The sequence below is a fragment of the Podospora pseudocomata genome (assembly GCF_035222375.1).
Source record: "Podospora pseudocomata strain CBS 415.72m chromosome 1 map unlocalized CBS415.72m_1.2, whole genome shotgun sequence".
NCBI lineage: Eukaryota > Fungi > Ascomycota > Sordariomycetes > Sordariales > Podosporaceae > Podospora > Podospora pseudocomata.
In genome coordinates this window covers 535,278-555,805 of record NW_026946364.1, presented here as the reverse complement: position 1 = coordinate 555,805, position 20,528 = coordinate 535,278, and the positions used below count along the sequence as shown (strand labels likewise).

General features: G+C 51.6%; 5 protein-coding genes across 5 annotated transcripts; 2 read left to right on the top strand and 3 right to left on the bottom strand.

Moving 5' to 3' along the window:
* Positions 1-210: 210 nt before the first annotated feature.
* QC762_101660 (uncharacterized protein) lies at positions 211-1,433 on the bottom strand (the record flags this gene model as incomplete). Its single annotated transcript, XM_062884550.1, has 2 exons — positions 211-1,260; positions 1,317-1,433. 2 exons carry the CDS (start codon positions 1,431-1,433, stop codon positions 211-213), a joined length of 1,167 nt encoding a protein of 388 aa, XP_062747392.1.
* Positions 1,434-2,011: 578 nt separating this feature from the next.
* On the bottom strand, positions 2,012-4,042 carry QC762_101650 (uncharacterized protein; the record flags this gene model as incomplete). Its single annotated transcript, XM_062884549.1, has 1 exon — positions 2,012-4,042. One exon carries the CDS (start codon positions 4,040-4,042, stop codon positions 2,012-2,014), a length of 2,031 nt encoding a protein of 676 aa, XP_062747391.1.
* Positions 4,043-5,021: 979 nt separating this feature from the next.
* NOP7 (mRNA-binding ribosome synthesis protein nop7) lies at positions 5,022-7,019 on the bottom strand (the record flags this gene model as incomplete). The annotated part of the gene is made up of 1 exon (XM_062884548.1): positions 5,022-7,019. One exon carries the CDS (start codon positions 7,017-7,019, stop codon positions 5,022-5,024), a length of 1,998 nt encoding a protein of 665 aa, XP_062747390.1.
* Positions 6,837-8,821, top strand: QC762_101630 (uncharacterized protein; the record flags this gene model as incomplete). The annotated part of the gene is made up of 3 exons (XM_062884547.1): positions 6,837-7,552; positions 7,632-7,899; positions 7,966-8,821. The coding sequence occupies exons 1-3, from the start codon at positions 7,399-7,401 to the stop codon at positions 8,819-8,821; spliced, it is 1,278 nt and encodes a 425-aa protein (XP_062747389.1). The 5' UTR covers positions 6,837-7,398.
* Positions 8,822-9,161: 340 nt separating this feature from the next.
* QC762_101620 (uncharacterized protein) lies at positions 9,162-12,569 on the top strand (the record flags this gene model as incomplete). The annotated part of the gene is made up of 2 exons (XM_062884546.1): positions 9,162-9,399; positions 9,487-12,569. 2 exons carry the CDS (start codon positions 9,162-9,164, stop codon positions 10,245-10,247), a joined length of 999 nt encoding a protein of 332 aa, XP_062747388.1. The 3' UTR covers positions 10,248-12,569.
* Between the last annotated feature and the right edge of the window lie 7,959 nt (positions 12,570-20,528).

Here is a 20,528-nt window from a genome sequence, read left to right as displayed (position 1 = left end):
AACTTGTTCTTCTATTCCATTATCTTTATTACAAGGCAAGTGCCTAACCGTCATCCCCAACCACCAAGCCACCCATGCGTTGTGTGCCAACCATCAGCATCAGCCTCAAAACAAAATGAATGATATGCTCTTCCCCCCAGAAGCTGTCTTGCGTATCCATCCCTCCATGCTTTTATCTATCTGCACCAAAGAAATCCCTTCTCAAGAACTTTACTTCGCCCTCCTCCCAATCAGCATCCCAACCTCAGGACACCACTCCTCAATCTCCCCCATCCTCTCCCCAGCCTTCCCCTTCCACCACCTCTGCGGCTGGTGATACCCCAGCGGCCTATCCCCCCAAAGCGTCTCAACCGCAAACCTCTTCGCCTCCTCCACCCCCGGCAACCTAACCCTATAATCCCCCTGTGCCCTCCTCTCCTTCAACTTCTTATAAAACCACTGATCCTCAAACCCTCTGGTGTAATTCCCTTCCCTCACCACCTCCAAAAACAACCTCGGGTTTCTGATTGACAACCCCCCATTGTACCCTTCACCATACGTGCTATTAATCGGCGCCCCTACATAATCCCACTTCACAAAGTCGTCAATGGTGGCGATGGAGTTGGCGCAGATGATGCTGTCGAGCTGGAAGAACAAGACTCGCTCGGCATCAGCCAGCTCGTTCCACAACCAGCCGTTGGAAGACGCGAGAAACCTGGAGACCGAGGCGCTATTGGTAAAGGTGACATTCTTGGGCAGGAAGCGAATGTCTAGTCGTCTGGAGGACAAGAGGTTGCGGAAGGCTGGCGATTGGGGAACGGTAAAGTTGTTTGGGGAGGTGAAGATCACCAAGGACCAGTGGGTGGGAAGGACGGAGGAGAAGTGCATGAGGACGGGAACCAGAGCGGGTGAGGTGAGTGAAGATTCGATGAGGACTGCTTTGAAAACTTTGTTTGGGGTTACTGGATCGGCTGGTGGGATGGAAAAGTCTTCCTCTAGGCCATCAAAGTCTGTTGGTGGACTGTCGGTCTTATCCAGAGCATTCTCGGGCGCGACATCCAGACTTGAGTCGAAGTCAAGCGGGGGTTCTTGGTCGAGTTGAATTGGTGTCGCTTCTGGTAAAGGGGTGTTTGGTAAAGGAGTGTTAGATGTCGTAGCGACAGTGGTTGTGGTGCTAACAATACTGCTAGAGCTTGTCGTTACGGCCACATGTTGTTGCACGTCGACTTTCGTCAATGATTCGAGAACCGATTCCTCCTTCAGTGGGACCCTGTCAGTGACCTGACACGGGAGTTAAAGAAAAGAACGACGCTTAAGGAAATCGCCAATGAACAAACCTCTGATCGTGCTGATTGCAAGGACGAATATGTCACCAGAAGCATACAGGCCACCATCACGAGGAGCATCAGCTCCGCTCTTGGGCTACCGCCCGGCCTGGATAATAACGACGCCATGGTGAAAAACACAATGCAGATAAAAGAGTGACAGGAAGCCAAAGGCAAATTTTAGTCAAAGTTCAGAAGTCACTCAATCGAGTGCTCTTGCCGACAGAAGTACGGATGGGCAAACCAACAACCAGCATGGTCACTTCCGTGCTGACCTTATGACGCGGCTGTCCAAAGCACATGAAGACGAAGGAAAAGGGTCATTTTAGATCTCAAGTTCTAGACTTTTATTACTCCCAACGGACTTCCATGGGGTTTGCATCTCTCAGCCAGCCGCATCCCATATCGCAACTTCCACAGCCAATGGCCTGTTCCCGAATAGGTATCAGAGCAGGGGGCCGCTGTCTTAGTCTGAAGACAACGAATTCTGATAGCGCCGGATCTAGACCCACGTCAATGTCAATTGGGATTCCAACTGATTGGTTCAGCTCTGCAATGGCATCGCCCGATTCTTGCTATCGATTCCAAGCTGACACTGGACAGCTCAGCGTTATCCCTAGTCAAACGGTAGGAGGAGCGTGGGAGCAAAACCGAAACCGAAGTGCCGTACATGCACATACCGCCCTGTCCGTAAATTATGCAGATCACTACCGAGAAACCCGATCATCTTCACCTTCATCTCCAGTATCCCGACCGCCTGAACGAGGTTTCGCTCCACGCTTTTGGCGTTTGCCAGCATCATCACCTCTCCAACCCTTCCTCATCTTAATAGGCTGCAAAAACCCGTCAGTGTGAACACCTCCTACCAACTGGTCTTCGCTATCCTCCTCCTCCTCCGTAGTGCGCACTGCTGTCGAGGCTTCGACTTTGTGTACAAGCTTGATGTGCCTCTGGAGATTCGTATTTCTGTTAAAGCCTTCCACAGCGCGAGGGCAATCGTTGAATGGACAAAGATGAGCCCCTCCAGCACCACCGCCAGGTGTAGCTGACTTGCTTGTTCGGGATCGGGCAGCCGGTGTGCTTGCTCTTTTCGTTAGTGCTGGAGTATCGGCAGGCTCTGCAGTGAGAGCAACAGTAGACTGGCGGTTAATCATCAGGTGGTGAGCGAGGAGTTGCTTATTGTCTTCGGAGTCGTTGTCCTCCGATAGAGCACTCTGAGGTTCAGTGAGATTTGGTCGGTATCGTACGGTCTGAATGGCCGGTTTGCTCGAGGTAACGGCTTGCTCGGGAAGGGTATGCATCACCATCTCTTCATTGAAAATATTAGAGCAGCGCTGTGTTGCCCTGGCAATAACCTCTGGTGAGAAGCCAGCGAGAGCAGCTGCACCAAGAACATCCCGCCAGTTTAGCAACCCGATTCGTGAGATCTTGGTCGACACGTTGCTGCCAGAAGAATCGCTCGAACTTGATCTTGAACTTGACCTGAACCTCAATTTCCTCGGCGAACTGCCTGCTCTGGAGCGACTTCTTCCTCTTGATCGACCTCGTGGCTTGCTCAGTACTGACTTCCCATCAACGTCCATCATTTTCTTACGAGACTCTCCGTCTTCGTCTTCCTTGGAGTCTTCGTCCTCATCACTATCACCTCCATACATACCACTTACAGCAGCAGCTCTTGCATAGTGCATTACCGTAAGCGTCTTATCCAACTGCTCCATGATCCTCCTGGCTGCAGGCCGCACTAACGCATAGTTTCGCTCATCATCCGCCGACATGACTGGCGTGAATGTCTGCTCGGCTTTTGCTATTGATGACATCCTTCGTTTCCTTCCTCCTTTTGTAGAACCCGCCCCAGTTGCATCTGTCTCCCCGGCAGCAGTATCGTAGCCTGTTTCCATGCCCGACACTTCATCTTCCTCATCCCCTACCTCACCCTCATCATCATCACCCTGTTCGATCGACTGCATCACATCCCCCTTCTCCTGGCCCTCCTCCTCATCTTCCCCATTCCCCTTCGGCTTGCCTTCCCACTCCTTCACCCTCCTATAAAACCTCTCCTTCGCCAACCTCAACACAGTAGCCGAAACCACCTCCTCCAAATTCCTCCCCGGCCACCTATCCCCCTCTTCCTCCTTTCTCCTGAATGTAAACTCCTGATTCCCATCCTCAGCTTCCAAATCCAACAACCCATCCCCAGGAACCTCTTCCACTCCCAAAGGCCAAGCAGTCCACCCCCTCCCTACATTCCACCCCCGGTTATCTTTCCCCTCTCCAACACAGGAGAAAGTTTCCTCGGGCCCTTTCCTCACACCCTTCTTCAAAGCAAAAGCGTTATACAAATGCGCGCTTAGATCCCCCTTCCTCATATTCTCAATCGACTCCCAGGTCTTTCTCTCGTTGTTGGTCCAGGTGCGCCAGGTGGATGGGTTGCCCTTCCACCTGTTTGGTCTGCGCTCGTTAAGCTCGTTTGAGGAGAGGGAGGCGATGGAGGAGGTGGAGAGGTCGCGCCATTCCTCCTCTTGGGGGGGTTCAGCTGGTGTGAGGGTGTTGTGGGTGGCGGGTAGGGTTTCTGGGAGGCCGTAGTCGTAGGATGAGATTTGTGAGGCGGGTATTCTGAGAGTAGGTTGGTAGGAGGGTGGGATTTGGGAGGAGGAAAAGTCCATTTTGATGTGAGTGGTGCGGGTGTGAGTGAGTGAATGAGAGGTGAGATGGCTGGTTGGTGAGTGAGCGCCACTCATGCAAAAAAAGACGTAAACTCCAGGCTGAAGAAAACCGGAAGCCAAATCTCAGTTCATATGAGAAAGAAGCTCAATATTAGCATATTCGGTGCAATTTCTTCAAGGTTGCCCAGAGCGTTGATGAAAATCGAATGTTTGTGGCTCAGTTTGACTTGAATTTGCAGTTTGAAAGAAGTCGCCCTAGCAAAGTATCACTTACGCCGTCCAACCCTAACCCTGCAAAGCCACCTCTCTTATCAAACCTCATGATGCCCTCATTATGAGTGCTGTTTTCGCCGCAGCAAGGCACATACGACCATAGATAGCTGAAAGCTCGGGATCCCGTCCGCTCTCCCCTAGATAAACAGCTAATCGCCAGATCAGTACTCAGGTGGGTGACCACTGGGGAATCCCTGGTGTTGTATGTTTTTGTCTCCATTTTGAATCTATTTTTGGTGACAGGTGGGTCTATATAAGCCTGATAGGTAGTTGCGTCTTTTGGCTCAGTCAGTCATGAAAGTGTTGGAGAGCTGGTTTAACGGACGAAGAACTTGGGATCGTTCCAGAAAATGATTGGGAAGGGGGTTACATGGAGGGATATATTACAGCGCTGAGTGTATTGTTACGCTGTTTAAGGCTAAACATTTTGGATGTCCTTGGGGTCTCTGGAGACTTGAAGATGTTTGCAGGTCAATGAAGTAAGGTAGATGACAAGACATCTGATATGAGTGTCATCTAAATACCAACACTCACTGTACTCAAATCTGTCATAAGCTACATTTCGCTTCAAACTACTAGTGTTTTTTTCGAGTTCCAGGTGCAAGAGAACGACCAAGTGTCCACCAAAGGTAGACTAACATTGCCTGGGTGCAGGTGGAAGAGTCTTATTAAAGCACAAAGTCATTTAACAACATATCCCATCATCTCAAGTGATCAAAACCGCATTGAGAGAACAGTGGTATCTGATTAAAAACCAAGAAGCGCCTAACAAACAAAATGATTACGCCTTGCCAGCAGCCTTTTCTTTTTCCAGCTTTCTCCTCTTGGAGCGCAGCTTCATGTCCTCTGTGCTCTTCTTCTTGTTGGTGTACTGCATCTGCTCGAACAGCTTGCGCTTCTTCTTGCTCAGCATACCCTTGGCGCGCTCCAGATCCTCGGCCTCCTCCTTCTTTTTCCTTTCGAGCGCCTTCTTCTTCTCCAGCTTGGCTTTGAGCTTGGGGTCTACTTGCTTGCTCTTGACAGCCTTGCCTGAAATTTCAGCCTCGAGCTCACGTTGTCTCTGCAGGACCTCCTCCTCGTCCTCATCTTCATCTTCCTCGTCTTCCACTTCCTCGTCCTCTTCGGCATCAGAGTCCTCCTCTTCATCATTGTCGTTGTCGTCGGCGACGTCCATGTCGTTATCAACCTCGGAGTTCTCCTCATCACTCTCAACCTCATCCTTAGCTTCCTCGATCGCAGCGTCGAGAGCCTCGCCTTCGGTCTCCTGTTCCTCGAGAGGAATGGTAGGGTCGTATTGACCTTGCGTAGGCTTAACGAAGGGGCTGAGATGTGGTGGCAGGCTGGCACCAGGGGCATAAAGCTCTGGGCTCTTGAGTTCTTCGTCATTGATGCAGTCCCACACCCACTGCGGTTGCACGTAAATTCTTCCGGGATATCTTTGGTTGGGTCCGAGCTTCTGTGCGGTCTGGTTATCTTCGCCATCTCCCTGCTCGGTGGTAGCGGCCTGGACGATTGGTCTGTCGACGATCTGGTGTGTGATGGAAGGGTCGGACTCGTCGGTTGTGAAGGAGCCTTCACCAAGGATTGGGTCCCAACCTATCCTCTTGCAGCCGAACGCGCGAAGGATGAACTCGAGAGACTGACGGGGGGTTTCACGCGAGAGGAAGAGGGTGCAGTTGGCGAAGAGCTTGGAGGGATCGTTGCCACTGTATGTTGGCTGCGGCAGAACATCACCGCCGGGAGCAGCAGGCTCGAACTTGTCGATGGCGTCGGTGGCGTTCTCTTCCTCCTCCTCCTCGCCATCGGCCATCTCCTCATCAGCCTTGTCCGCAGCAGATTCAGTCCTCAACTTCTTGACCAGCTTGTCAACCTCAGCCTGAACCTTGGGGTCGGGACCGTGGCCCTCGCCATTGGTGATCGCTTTGGTAGTCTCCTCGTTTGTCGCAAGGTTGACACCCTCCAACGTGAGCGCGGCAAGCTCAGCACCCTTGTCATCCTTGGTCTGATCAAACTTGGGTGGGTACTTGAGACCGATCGAGGAGTACAGTCTGTAGTTGACGAAGCCGAGAAGGGTCATGTAAAACTCGACAAAGGTACCCATGATGCGGAAATCGATATCTCCAACAACCCTTTGGTTGAACTTGTATGGGACCAACCACAAGACGTCCTCGCCCTGAATGTTGGCCTGGTAGTAGATGCCCTTGATAGACAAGAAGGACTTGCGCAGGCTGTGAGAGGTGATGAGGTAGTGCTGGAACTCGTGGCAAAGGCGCTCGCACCGGGCGATCATCTTGGCGGGAACTGAAGTGGTGGAGGGGAGGTTGGCGAAGAGGAAGAGCATGGACAGGCAGTCGTCGAGGTCGCGGATGGCATCGATGAAGGTCGGGTAGCGCTCACGGATGACATGGTGGAGGGTGTAGCGCGGCTTGCCGGTCTGATCGGGACGCCCAGCATTGCGCTCGAGACGGGCAGCATCGCTAACATCGCCACGACCGAGAGCGCGGGAGATCTTCTTCTCGAGAACCTTTTGCTCGCGGAATTTCTGAAGGAGCGGCTCGTGCTGGAGGTACTGGATATCCTTGGTGTAATAGAAGGTGGTGGAGGCGGTGGCCGACTTGGACACCTTCTTGCGACTCCTGGGCTCTCTTGGATAGATTCCCTTCCAAATGCAAAGCTTGCGGAAGTCGGGCAAGCTGATCTGGAGCTTCTTGACAGCCTGTGTGCGGGTGATGTAGTTCTTCGCCTGGCCGGACTGGCCCTTCTTCTTAATTTTGGCCATTGTGTGTTGATCGGGGAACCTCGTCAGCGAATAATCACAGCGTAGGCCAGAACTTTGCAGTGGTTGCAGGCCGCGGGGGTGAACTTTTCCAGTGTTTTTTTTCCCATTCACTTCCTAAACTTTTTTTGTGCCATCTCCCACCGCCGGGAAGCGATAAGAGATATGGTTACGCCGCTCAATCAGAGAAGGGAATCGACATCTCGGCGACCCCACCAAGGACTTCCCTGCATGAGCCGCGCCAGGCATGCAGCGGCCTAAGTGATTCGCTGGCACGACTCCCAGGAGTCTCGAATTTGGCGTCCAAATTTCGGCCACGGTGTGACTTCTGTCGCTGACTTCATCTTCGGTTTTGCGTGTTCAAGAGATGGCGCATTGAGATATGGATGGCGGCATGGTAACGGTGGGAAGAACGGCGGCACTCTATGCTGGCGCCGCCGTTCTGCGGCTTGCCATTTTTACTCTTCTTCCTGATCTCCCGGATCTGTTGACCGGCCGCGTCGAGATCTCAACCCCAGTCACCAGCTTCAAGCGCCGTAAGTTTAGGGTGTCCCGTCACATTGCGCCTCCGATTTTCTTGCCGATTTTCTTGACGGGATGCTAACCAGCTTCAAGTGCAAGAAGGCCTCTTTCTCTATAACCACAATGTGTCGCCATACGATGGTGGTGTCTACCACCAAGCGCCCCTTTTCCTTCCGCTGTTCTCCCTACTCCCGAATGCATTGAGCTACCCGATATTTACCTACCTCCTCTACATTGCGATCGACTTGTTGAGTGCTAGCGCACTATGGAAAATTGCGGACTCGGGCGAGGCAGGTTCATCTGCCCTATTTACATCCCCGCGTCGCGAAAGGAGATGGAACGGATTCATCATTGCAGCTATGTAAGGCACCTCTTTTCACCCCTGAATATGGGCGCAGGAGATCGTGAAGATGCTGACAGAACGTAGCTTCCTTTTCAACCCCTTCACCGTGGCAACATGTCTCGGAAGGTCCACAAGCGTATTCACCACTTGCGCGATTCTCCATGCCATCGCCAAGGCCGTGTCCGGCGCACCCTTCAGCGCCATGGTTGCGCTGTCCTTTGCGAGCTATCTGTCGATGTACCCGTTATTATTACTTCCGCCGCTTGTTCTGCTTTGCTTCGACAGACAACGCCCCGAACGAGCCAACAAATCAGTCGTCTCTTTTGCCGCATCACACGTTCCGGTTGTGTTCGGTGTGCTGGGACTGTTGTTCGGCATGTCGTATCTTATTACAGGCTCATGGGAATTCCTGCCATCCACATACGGTGTACAGTTGACCCTGTCAGACCTGACACCCAATGTCGGCCTGTGGTGGTACTTCTTTATCGAAATGTTCGACTCCTTCCGGTCCTTCTTCCTGGCAGTCTTCTGGCTTCACCTCTCTTGTTACGTCGGCGGTCTTTCCGTCCGGATCCGGCGGCAACCCTTGGTGGTGTTGACCCTCCTTCTTGGAATATTCGCCATCTTCAAGCCTTACCCTAGCATCAGCGACACGTCACTCTTCTTGGCCATGGTGCCATTATACCGGCACGTCTTCCCACTTATGCGCTACAGCTTCGTTATTGCGGCAGTCATCATGTATGCCTCTTTCCTTGGGCCGGCATTCTATTATCTTTGGATCTACGCCGGCAGCGGCAATGCCAACTTTTTCTACGCCATTACTCTTGTGTGGGGATTGGGACAGAGCCTGTTAGTTTGCGACCTCATGTTTGCGGTGTTGAGAGATGAATGGGAACTGGAAAGGCCCGAGATGGCGGGCAAGGAGATCAGGCAAATATGATTGCTATCAAGGAGGCATACAACATATGGATCTAATGAGTCCATGGTATTTAGATTAGAAGCGAGCGATACACCGACATAACCAAGAATCAAAATCATCGTTGCATATATTGTCAAGTGGAAGTTCTCTGGCTCATTCTTTGTCGACACAGACCATTGCAAACGACGTCACGTCATCACAGCCTGATGGCGCCTTCCCTGCAAGGCTGAAAAAGCAGCCCCACCTGAACGAACTTACCGCCCTTCCATGACATGTTATTGGTGCCTACGACTCATCTGATTGTTTACCAACTTCAACTTCAACTTCAACATCATAAGAAACTGATGGTTCATGGGTAACCATGACACCCATACGACGATACTTGAGAATTACCAAATATTCGGTTCTCGAGTGCCGCATATACCTGGACAACCCCGCACTGACACAGTCATGGCTCCTGAACCCACGGGACCCTATTCTTCCCAAAGTTATTGAGAGTGTACGGCCGCTGGTCTTGCCGAAACTGCGCGAGGAGCAAGAGCGAGATCGCATGAAGAAAAAGAGCAAGAAACGAACCATCAAGGATGTCGTGGTCCAAGGTAAGAAGAAGCATATCGTTACCCCAGGTTCTCGGGCCCTGCCAAGTGTGTGGAAATCGTACAGCTTATGCTGACCGCTGAGAGCAGATGACTTTGAGGTGTCGATCTTCCTGATGGAAACCGACACGAGGCACTCACTGTTGCACAAGAGGAAGCACTTTCGTGACAAGGTGCAGACTAAGCTCACGTCCAACTCTTCAAAACTGACAGGCGGGGCTCATGACGCCCCCATTGATGTTGACGGGGATGAGGTGCTCCAGGAGGCAACCGATGGGGATGATGATGTGCCACTGATCCGCGAGGAGGAGGATGATCAGAATGCCATCAACCTGGACGACATCCCCGCGATAGATGAAACAACAACAAACTCGGCCAGTACCAATCGGAGACCAAAGAGGCGCAGGCAAACCAGCGGGGAGAATGAGGGCGTGTCGAACCCCTCCGAGATTGATCCTGACGTTGTTGAGACGATTGATACAGATTCATCAAATGATCAGCTGTTCGTTGGTGACGGAGACGACGACGATGACAGTGACACAGCAGCTGGAAGGCCGCCCCCATCAAAGCGCCGTCGGGAGAAGGCGGCCGCTCGAGACATGGATGGACCTGACGACAAGAAGAAGTTGGGCATGGATATCTCATACGAGGGTTTCGCCATCTATGGCCGGGTGCTGTGCCTCGTCGTCAAAAGACGGGAGGGCATCGGAAAGGGCGGAGGTTTAGCAATGTCGACGAGCGGCAGGTCCCAAGCTGCCGGCCGACCTCGAGGTCAAGCTATGATGGAGAACTGGATATCTTCTACGCAACTTCCCGATGAGGCTGGTGCGGGGGATGAGGAGGCGTCGTGATATGGCCACCATAGCATTGCGATGCTTCTCTATCGGGCCGGCCGCATGTTGAGCGACCGGCCACTCGACACAACATCAGGGCGGGGTATCTATACTAACATATCACAACAGCAGCAGGGAATAGCCTCATGTGAGTGGTTCGATTGGCAACTGCTTGATGTCGTCAGAAAGAGCCCCAGGAACGTCTCAACTTTCGTCAACTCAACCCGCCCTCAAACATGATCATCCGGGACACCCCGCAATATCAGTTTCGGACTGCCGCTTGGGGAGCATATGCACGAGGCTCAAAAGACCAACGAATACGAATTTTCAGGAACCTTGAGATCTTCATGCCGCCATGTCTGGTGGCTTTTGGGCTTGAACAGCATGGATTGCGGCTTTTACCCTCCTGGTCCGACGAAAAGAGGCCAAACCTACATATCGCTTGCAGACGCCAATCACAACAGAATGGCCGAACTGCGGCAACACCAGTTGAAACTGTGGACGTCGGCAGTTGCCCCAGTCAAGCGTTTACAGCCAGCGGGTAGGCACTGAGAAACATGCACCTGGACGCCTCTTTTTGTTGGCGTCAAATGATAGGGAAGGTGTTTCTGACCCAAGCATCGTCTATCGGTACGGCATCTCGGGGCCCAGTCTTGGTGTTCTGGCCCCCAGTTCTTATCACAATCTATCACACCCACCTGTGAGACGCCGACTGTGTGTGACTTGAGCATCGCTGGCAATCACTACTCTACGCCGCAGGTGAAGGACGGTACATGACGACAACCATCATGAACGATACCCGGAAGGCTGAAAACCGAAACAATCGATCATCATCAAAGCCTTGTCTGTATCCGTATCTGCGGGGCATACAAAGCCGCCAAGTGGGTTAGCACTTGGAGATGGCCTCATGAGCTCAGTAATCGAGATCGTACGGATGAATTCCGTCCGCGAATTCTCCCGAACTGCGCCTCGTGAACAGAAGGCCGGCGCCATCGTCTCCGCCCCCGCGAATAATCAGGTTTTGGCGTACAGCTTGGTCTTGTTATCAGGCCATGCAAGGCGGCCGCGGGGTGCGGCTGCCTGCACAGGGCCGGAGGACGTTCTCCAGGCCGAGGATGGCGGGGCGAGGGAGGGGTGAATTGGTTGCAACCTTTATCCAGGAACGGAAGGATGGAAGTGGTGATCTCTGAGATGTTTGAAGTTGAAAGCAAACAAACACTTGAAAGTTCTTCCGCTAGCCAACCGCTTGTTTTACCAGCGCCAATTCCACGCCGCATAGCAGCATGAGCTGGTTATGGTGGTTATATCATCATTGCTATACTATACTATTGTTTCCGCGCTGCAATCGCGCGCTCCAGGAATAGTTTTGTACTAATGAATTCGAACCGTCCGTGGATCATCACCGGTTTTTGACTCTTTGGGGGGTTACAGACACAATACACATGAATACAATATCATTTCCATCGGCATGATTCAATACAAGAAACACTCGCTCCGTCTCATTGTGCCCCCACGACGACTGAGACGGGACATGATGGACATGATGGACATTCGCTCCCATCCATCTCAAACATCTCGGTAGAATTACCGAAGCGTATTCGGTTGCTGCTGCCGTCACTCCTTCTCTTCTCTGGTCTGTCTCGGTCATCGTCGCTCACGAGCGGCAGATACGAGGTTCCCGAGGAGTTTCGGACACAAGACGAACCCCCAGGATGCCAAAGAGAGATGAAATTTGGGAATGATGGACGATTTCGGGAATAGGAAACCTCGACAAGACGAAAGTCCCCCGTCTGTGCACCGTCGCATGATTTTGGGCTAGTCTTGATGAGCTCAACTGCTGCTTTCTGGTGGAGGTGGGCCGCATGAATGCAACCTCCCTAACCCATTTGCAACGACATGGGGTTGTCAACTCAAAATAGGATCACTAGTAGGTAGGGGGGAAAAGAGAGACCGCGAGTTCGGGTTGTGTGGCTTTTCCTAGTTGACGGCTACGGCGACCATGTCACTTGGAGGGTTGTGTTTTCGTTGTCTCCCCTTTCTTGCGGACAGGGCAGGGTCCAGATGGTTGCTTACCTCATTCATTCGAGCTTGCTGGCTCAGCCACGGGCTTTGTGATTAGAGGAGTCGTATTGTACTTATCGCGATTTCATGATACCGGGGGGATGTATTAGAAGATTTGGCAGAGGAGATAGGGAAATGTTTCTCGGCACTATGGAGTATTACATACCTCTATCGGCGTGCCGGGCATACTCGACGGGCAAATAGAAGACATGCAGCATGCAGGAGGAGATTATGATCTGAATAACTTTTTTCTGTTGAACAAGATGTTCCAGACCCTTCTTGTCTTTTGCAGTGTGTTGTCTTTCAGGGGATGTCGACAGGTGGCTTGTGCGCGCGTGCGCAACAACCTGCAGGCAGCAGACAAAAAGGCAAATTGATGAAGCCATTCCAAAAGGAGCCTCCTGCAGCAGGCGATCGCCAGGGGCTTTGGGGTTACGCCAGCACCATTTCCACCACGTGGGGGGCAGGGGTTGTTTTCAGGCGCTCTGACCTGGGGCTTTTCTTCTTTGAGGTTGGAGCGCTCACCCAAGCCGTGGGGCGCATCAACTGGGGTTCCGCACAATAAAAAAAGGAAAAAGAGAGATAGCGAGCATTAAAAAAGGAACAAAATAACCGGTGGCGCGCTTATTTCAAGAGCTGGGGGGGGGGGGGAAAGACAAGAGAGCTGATGATGATATTGGGGCTTAACTGGATTTGGCGATAGTTTGAACAGGTCAAGGTTTCAGGACCTGGGAGTAATGAGAGGGTTTGTTGCTGTGATTGGTGGAAGAGCGAGGGAGACGGTTTTTCTTTTTCTTTTTTTTCGGGAACGGGAGTTCGCTGACGCCGATCGATATGACGAGAGTCCCCGGCGCCTTAACCTTGCCCCGAACTGTTGGGGCCGAAGGACCGGCCGGCGCGGGAGTGGGATGATTAAATTGTATGCGCTGTGCGCGGAATTCGCGATGGCATCCCACATGCCCAGCAACCCATTCCCAGCTGAACTACTGAACAAGATCGACGGGGTCGTGACAGAGCGGTGGTACCGAGCTTCGGCTCGGAGAAGGACGAACGAAGCAACGAAGTGTCCTTGACATAACTTTTTTTTCATTATTCTTGCTCTCTTGGACCTTCTTGCATGAAGGCACCCATTTTGTGCCCTCGTGAGAGTGAAAGTCTTCGGCGGTCAACAAGGAAAACCCCACGCTGTCATTTCCGGTGTCTGCGACTTTTGCCGCAAAGCAAGGACCACCTGCCCAGCGCAATAGGCGCGCAACGGGTGACAAGCCGAGCTTTTTTTTTTTTTTTTGATACAGATGTTCTTTCCTCAAACGACTGCCGCGATCTCCGTCGATAACATCGGTATGCCGGCCAGGCTGAACAGCGGTGTACTTTTTTCGGTCATTCCAGAGAATGGAGAAGGGTCTAATTATGTCTTGGGGACTGAGAGACAAGTGTGACCCAACAACTGTAACCGTACTGCCGGGAAACCTTGTGATACGGAAGAAGAAACAGAGAGGGTTCTTGTGTGTTTTATTTTTACGAACGAAACTGCAACGTTCGGTTGGGGGGGGAGGGGACTTGTGTTGTTGAAAGCTGGGGTTGGAGACTCCACACATGGATCAGCCCTCTTCGGGATTTCCAGATGAGAGAAGACTCCGTCAACACAAGACAAAAAGACAAGAACTTGAGACGAACATGATGACAAACCGCAAAGTGGTGATTCATGGGCACACATAAACGACGTCAACCCCAAGAAACCCGGAAGCTTCCTTTCGCTGTTTCGTCCCGACTCGCCTGCGATACATGGTGTATCATCCTCATCCCAACTTTCCTTGTTACAACCAGGCTTCCACATACGCAGTATGACATGGAAGGCAGATGATAAGCAGCAAGAGCCGTTCGGGGTTGTTGGTGATGTCAAAGCCCCCCCCCCCACCCGAGCCCACGGAAATCATCAGTTTGTAATATGTAAGACTGCAACGGTAAGGGCATCGCAAAAAAAAAACGTGATGGCGCCCAGAAAGAAAATCGGCTACTGCACTGTTCTTTTCGATTCCTTTCCATGCGGTTTGGTTCTTTTCTTCCTGGCCAGTCATGATCAATCCCAGAAAACTCCCTCGAGGGAACGCAAGGCTCCAAACTATCATTACCAATATGCACCTCTACAATTTTGGGCTTCGATGGGCTGACGAGTGTGATGAGAGCTGCAAGAGAAGGACCGACAGCTTGGTTCATCCCCCAAACAAGATTAAGCTCCGGGAAGGGATTGAACGCCTCTTTTTTTCTGCCCTCGCAGGTGTGTTAGGGCTTACAGCTTTCCACGGGCGACGCACCCGTTGTTCCTTGTCTGTTGGTTGTTGGGCACCACCTACATACCACCCCACCGGCAGCCAGCCGCACATTTGAGTGTCTGGTAAATCATCCGTGCGTGGAGAGAAGAAAAAAGAAACCTGTCAGATTTTTGTTATCTTTTTTGAGTGAAAGCCCTGTTTTTGCCAACTTTCCCGAGGGAACACGAGAAACGACGACAATCACACACAAATGCCGGCGGACATCTCGGCATTAGAGGCTGGTTGATATCAAACCACCTTCATCGGAGCAGACCCCTCCGCTGCTCCGAACCCACATCCCGCGTTGCTTCTCTCTCATCTACAATCCCCATGTAAATTACCCCAGAAAGAAAAACTGTTGTCTAGGGTAGTTTGAGAGGGCCTCGGGCAACGTCATCATCTCTCCGTGTATGCACACCAAGCGCTACAAATCCTCCGGCATATCCCATTATCAGTGATAAAAAACAAGGCTAGAGAGAACGTCAACAAGCTAGTGTATCACAAACGTTGTGAACCAGACCACCTTTTCTTCCCAACAAGGTCAGGTCAATCAACACAAATCAAGGCAAAGTGGCTGGTGGCTGTATTTCAAGATCCCTCGTAATAACGAGAAAAGATAATCCCGTAGCCGGCATCCGAAGATGGAGAGAAAGAGAGGAACAACCAAAAACGACGTCAAAAATGAGACAGGGACCACCATGCCTGCCTGCCTGGAATCTCCAAGACGTGAAGCGGCTGCTGCGATGTCGATATGACACAGACAAGCGGTGAAGAATCAAACAAACGCATCCTCCGGCGCTTAAGAGAAAAAAAAATATCAACACCAACAAGAAAAAGGCTCATGTCAAAGGAAAAAATATTCAAGGAATGCCGCCGTTGTGTGGTGGTTGGCATCTTTGCATGTGATGCCCACAGTGGAGGCAAGTGGAGGCGGTTGGGTTGGAGGGAGAAAAAGGAAATTGAAAGCCGCCCCCACAATTCCTGACAGGACTGTTCGGAAGATGTTCTAGAAGGTTTCCGCGTTTGGGTGGGTTTTGTTCATTTGGTTACTGGTAATTTCACCATGTTTGTGAAATGACAAAGGATGGCTAGCCCGGTTTTGGCCATGTATTCTTTTTTCAGCTTGTATCAAAATTACGAGGCTGGGAAACTCATTGGTGTTCGGAAGGTAATGTATCGCTGAAATGTAACTTTCCCACCCCACCATACAAGCCTGTATGTATGAGAAGCCAGATTTCAATCCGGGCCCTTCTCCTCGCTGATGAGGCAGTTCTGCGACTGTCACCGCCGTTGAGGCAAATTGCAATCACCAGTTTCACCATCATCACACTCTGCAGCATCACAAAGCACAAGACTTGAACCAATCCACTTCTTCACCGCTTGCTTGCAGGCAAAAGAAGATCGCCTTTTGCCGAAACCGTTCGTGCCCAACTTCCCGGGTTTTTCTTTCGAAGAGTTTGTGGATGCATGGAACTCTGTGCGAGTGGAAGGAGGGGTCAGATGATGGATTCTCCGACACCAATCGGCGGAAATTGATGCAGGCAAAGACAGGTCCCAAAGTTGTGGTTGGTTGCAAGACGCAATAATACCGTAGGATTGACAACGCCCGACTCAGCCGGATCGGCGAGACAGTAAAAAAAGAAAGATATCAGTTTTCTCCCTCTCTTGGGATGAATTCGTCATCGGAGAGATTGTTGGTGTTTTTGGGAGGGGCAATCAACAAACCGATAGAGATGAGGGGCAAGAGGATTACAAGGTTACACAGATTTGTCCACGGGATCGTACACGTGCTCGCCCTGTGACGCATGATCATGTTTTCCTGCCCATGGTAGCAATGCAAATGCAGAAATCTCTGTTTGCGGCGATGGTGCTGTGGAAAGCCGGCCAAAAATGAAACAAGATGTTTATGGGTGGTGATGAATTATGATGATGGTGTAGCCAGGGAGGGTTTGTAAGAATGTGGGGTTTCGGTCTTACGAACGTTGGAGCATCCTTCCGTACCAAGCTGCCGGGTCACTCGGCGGCGGGCGTTTTCGGGCTCGGTCTCCGGTCTCCAGTTTTCCACGGTGGAAATGCACAGACATTCTCACGAAACCATGTCCGTATTGGGAAAGTGCTGCTTGTTGTTGTTGTGGCTTCCTTGTTGCTGACATTAATCTCGGGCATCACAAAAACTGAAGCTAGCTAGCTGAGGGAGCGGGGATGTAGGTGGATGGGACTGATGATGGGTGGGTGAGAAGGATAATTCTCATATGGTGTGTGTGGTTGGTGAGATGACGCCCGACGGTACCTGAACTGCGCCGCCTGACTTACACCGAAAGCCGAAGGGAAGGTGAGCACTAAGGTGTTCCTGGATGGGATGAATTTCAGCCCGTATTATACCTCCATCTCGAGAGCTTTGGGGAGCAGTCGGTGATGATCATCAACAACGCGCAGACGAACACGAAGATGGAGGACCCGAGATAAGAGTAGGTGCCGAGGTATATTGAAAGGGTTGCCATCCAGCACTGTAGATAATGCCTGCTGCTGAGTGAGAGTGATACAGCATATCAGCTCGCCATGATAATTACTTGCATCAAAAAGAGCCCCCAACGTTTTGCGGGCAAAAAGCAAACAGACACCTTGGGGGTTGATGGTGTGTCGACAATTGATTGAAACAATCTACCGAGCGGCCGCGATCCGAATCTCGGACTCGCGTGTCATTGGATACCGAGAGCTGCCCAATATCAAAAAGTTTGCGTGGTGCTGAACATCGTCCTGTATCAGTCTTCATGATGCTGACACATGATAACATGTTTGTTGCTATTTAGTGCGCAAGGCTATCGAGAAATATGTACGGAATAAGAACAGTGCATCGGCTAATTCCTTCCTCGCTTATCGTGCGGCCTTTGACGTTGCTCCCAAGCCCGATCATGTTTTGTTGCCCAAGTCGACTTGTCGGTTCCCTCCTGATTCTTTGTGTTCCCCCAAAAAGATCATGATTGACAGATGCTGGTGGCTGGAAAAGTGCTGGAAAGAATGCTTCCCGGCAGTGCTGCGCCGCCTTCAGCTTCCGCCCAAATTATTGACGATGCTACGCCGTCCCAAAAATACGGAGAGATGCGCGCTGCAGTTCTATGTCATGTATGCACAAAAGAGGCGAGGTGAGAACAGACACATGGAAGATCAAATTAGCCGCGCAACCTGAGAAAGACGGCGGCTCGCGGTTAATGCTACTGTCGTCTTTCAGTTGTTGCTCCGTTCCATGTCATAGTAGCACAGCTATGCTTCAAATAAGCGCTCGCTTGAGTCTTGACTGTCAAAGCGCAGGCGACACTGGGCGGCTGTTGAGGGAATTCCCAGCCCAAGCCGTGATGGGTTGTGATATTTCTGTTTTCTTCGCCGTGTTCATACCGCCGCTCTTGCAGCCGACAGTCATCCATCAATGCCATATTGCACCAGAGCAAAGTCTGTCATAGAAATTCCAAAAGCGGACAATCTCGCAGGCCACGAAACACCAAGCACTCTTCTCGGGCCCGTTGCTGCATTGCATTACATTGCAGTTACATGAGGTGTCTAAGTGAGTGTACCCTTCGTGTCGGGAAACTGAGACTGAGACCACGTTATCCGTATGTGTAATGGAAGTCGGTGGTTTCGGCGGGTTGCATATTGAAACAAACAATCTTCCTCATGCCGGAGGTCACGCTATGTTTTAGTTTTCTGTTTATTGTTGATTTCCCTGTGCCGCGGCCGCCGCATATTCTCGTCAGAATTTTCTTTCTGTTATTTACTCTGTACCATGAAATCGAGGTTGTCATTGAATCCTCCGAATTTCCTTGCTTACTCCGTACCGATTACACATCCCGGGTCTTCGGGCCTTGGTTGAAAGTTGCCCAGTTGACAACGCGTCCAAGTGCCCTGTGTGAATGTGAGTCACTGTACCCTGTAGTATATCGGCCTTACCGTGTGTCCGGTATGCCCCCCCAGTAATAGACACTTGGTGAATGCCTCATAAAAACCAAAAGGCGGGGTTGGGGTTGAATCGGGTTGCCCAAACGGGAAAGATATGGTTAGGTTGACAGCCAATGCCTAATCGTGTGCCCCGCGCCTGGCGACAGTCTGGCTCGTACACCGACATATAGATGGAAATGTGGTGTCATCAGTTCAGTCATATGAATCCAACCCTGTTTTAGTTTTCAAATGTGAGGTGTGAGTGTGTGCATGTCGTGAGGATGTAAGTGCGGGGTTATAAGACGTGGAAATGATAGCCTTGCGTCGGGACAATGTTGTTGTTGGATAAAACGTGGGGCTTCATGTCAACCGGGCCAATCGAGCTCTCGCGATGGGCACCTGTTCCTGTTCCTGGATAAGAAGAGGCAGGCCGCCAAATGGTGGCCTACTTTGGGTGACCGCCACCACACCACCTTCACGAATGTCGTCCAGGTCAGAAACAAAAGAGGGTGTGAAGGTTGAGCCCACCGTCGGAGCGGACAGCCGACGTTTTCTCCCGTTCCGCTCCTCCACGGTACTGGTCTTGTAATTACGGTGGTTCCGTACTGGTAGGGTGAGCCGTGCTGTAAGGAGCTGAATGCTGACGAGGCTGGATGCTACGCTTCGAGAGCACCATTCTTCTGGGACGAACCAAACGGACCAAAGGCTGAAAGTGGAATATCTCCAGATGATGACACGCAGAAAGTTGTTGTTGTGCTGCCAACCGCAGCTGGGGACCCCTCATCGGCCTCACCGGAGGGGCAGGAAAAAGAAAAGAAAACCCCAAAATCCACTTCTCTTTCAACCTCTCTCAGCCCGGTGGGTGGAAGATCGGAGCAAGGGCTTGTGCGCTGAAGTGCCGCCTGTCATCAGATCCAAACAATTTCGGTATGCTTCGGCTGGTCGGCTGTTGTCGAGTGGATTTTCCCCAGACTTCCATATCACTGATCAGAAAACGAAACGACGTGCCATGAGGGCTCACGACGCACAACGGATTCAGGTGATCATTCGGCCGTGATCATGGCGAATTGTGTGGTTCCGTAATGACTTGTCATCTCTCGGAAGCTTGGTATACCACGAGCGCAATGAACAGCACCCGCAAAGGCGCCCAGAAACGTGCGATGGTGTGGTCATCAGTCTTGCGACACTGATTTGGAGGATACGAGAGCGGCAGGGATCGGTCCGTGATGGCGAGGGCGATGAGAAGATTCTTCGAAAAGGATGGGTTGCAGTGTGGTGGCCAGCTGACCTGGACCTGCATCGGCTGCTTCAACTTTCCCCTGGCAGAATGACGGACAACCAAAAGATCGAAGAGACGGTTGTTTCTGAAACAGAACTTGCTCTTTGCGCCGATGGAATTCCGTTCTCTCAAACATTGTAGGGCTAAAATCAATTTCCTCGGGCATACAGAGTACTTAGGAGTAAAGGCTGGGCATTGCTTTGATAGCTGTCACCGCCTCCAGGCTGCGTTTGCGTCTTCTAATTTGCTCCGTACACCGTCATTTTTCCATTTGCTGCGTTTGTAGTTTCGGTGCCCAGCCCTTGAGCCAGGTCTACAGTGACAGTGTCGTGGAAGGGTGACGGTGACGGCAAAGTCGAATCTCCTTCAGGGCGTACGGCCCCTGAAAGATGCGCTGACATGGGCCCCGCCCCCCCTGAAGAAGAAGCCCTGGCGTGGGCAATTTAGCTCGCACAAATGCAGAATTCCCAACAAATGCCGTTCGAGGATTCTTGGTAATCACGGTGAAATTGGCTGTGGAGCATCGAGCAAAGGGGGACAAGACGAGGCTTCGACCAGAGTTGCTGGAGTTGGTCCAGCCTGCGCTGTACTGTGCCAAATTTGCAATTCCTCAATTTCAGATCTTTCGCCCTTTCTCAGCTCGCTGTGTGCCGCCCTTTTCGGACATGGCAGAGACGCGTCTCGAGCTGGGCAATGCGCTGCGATATGCGCTGTGCT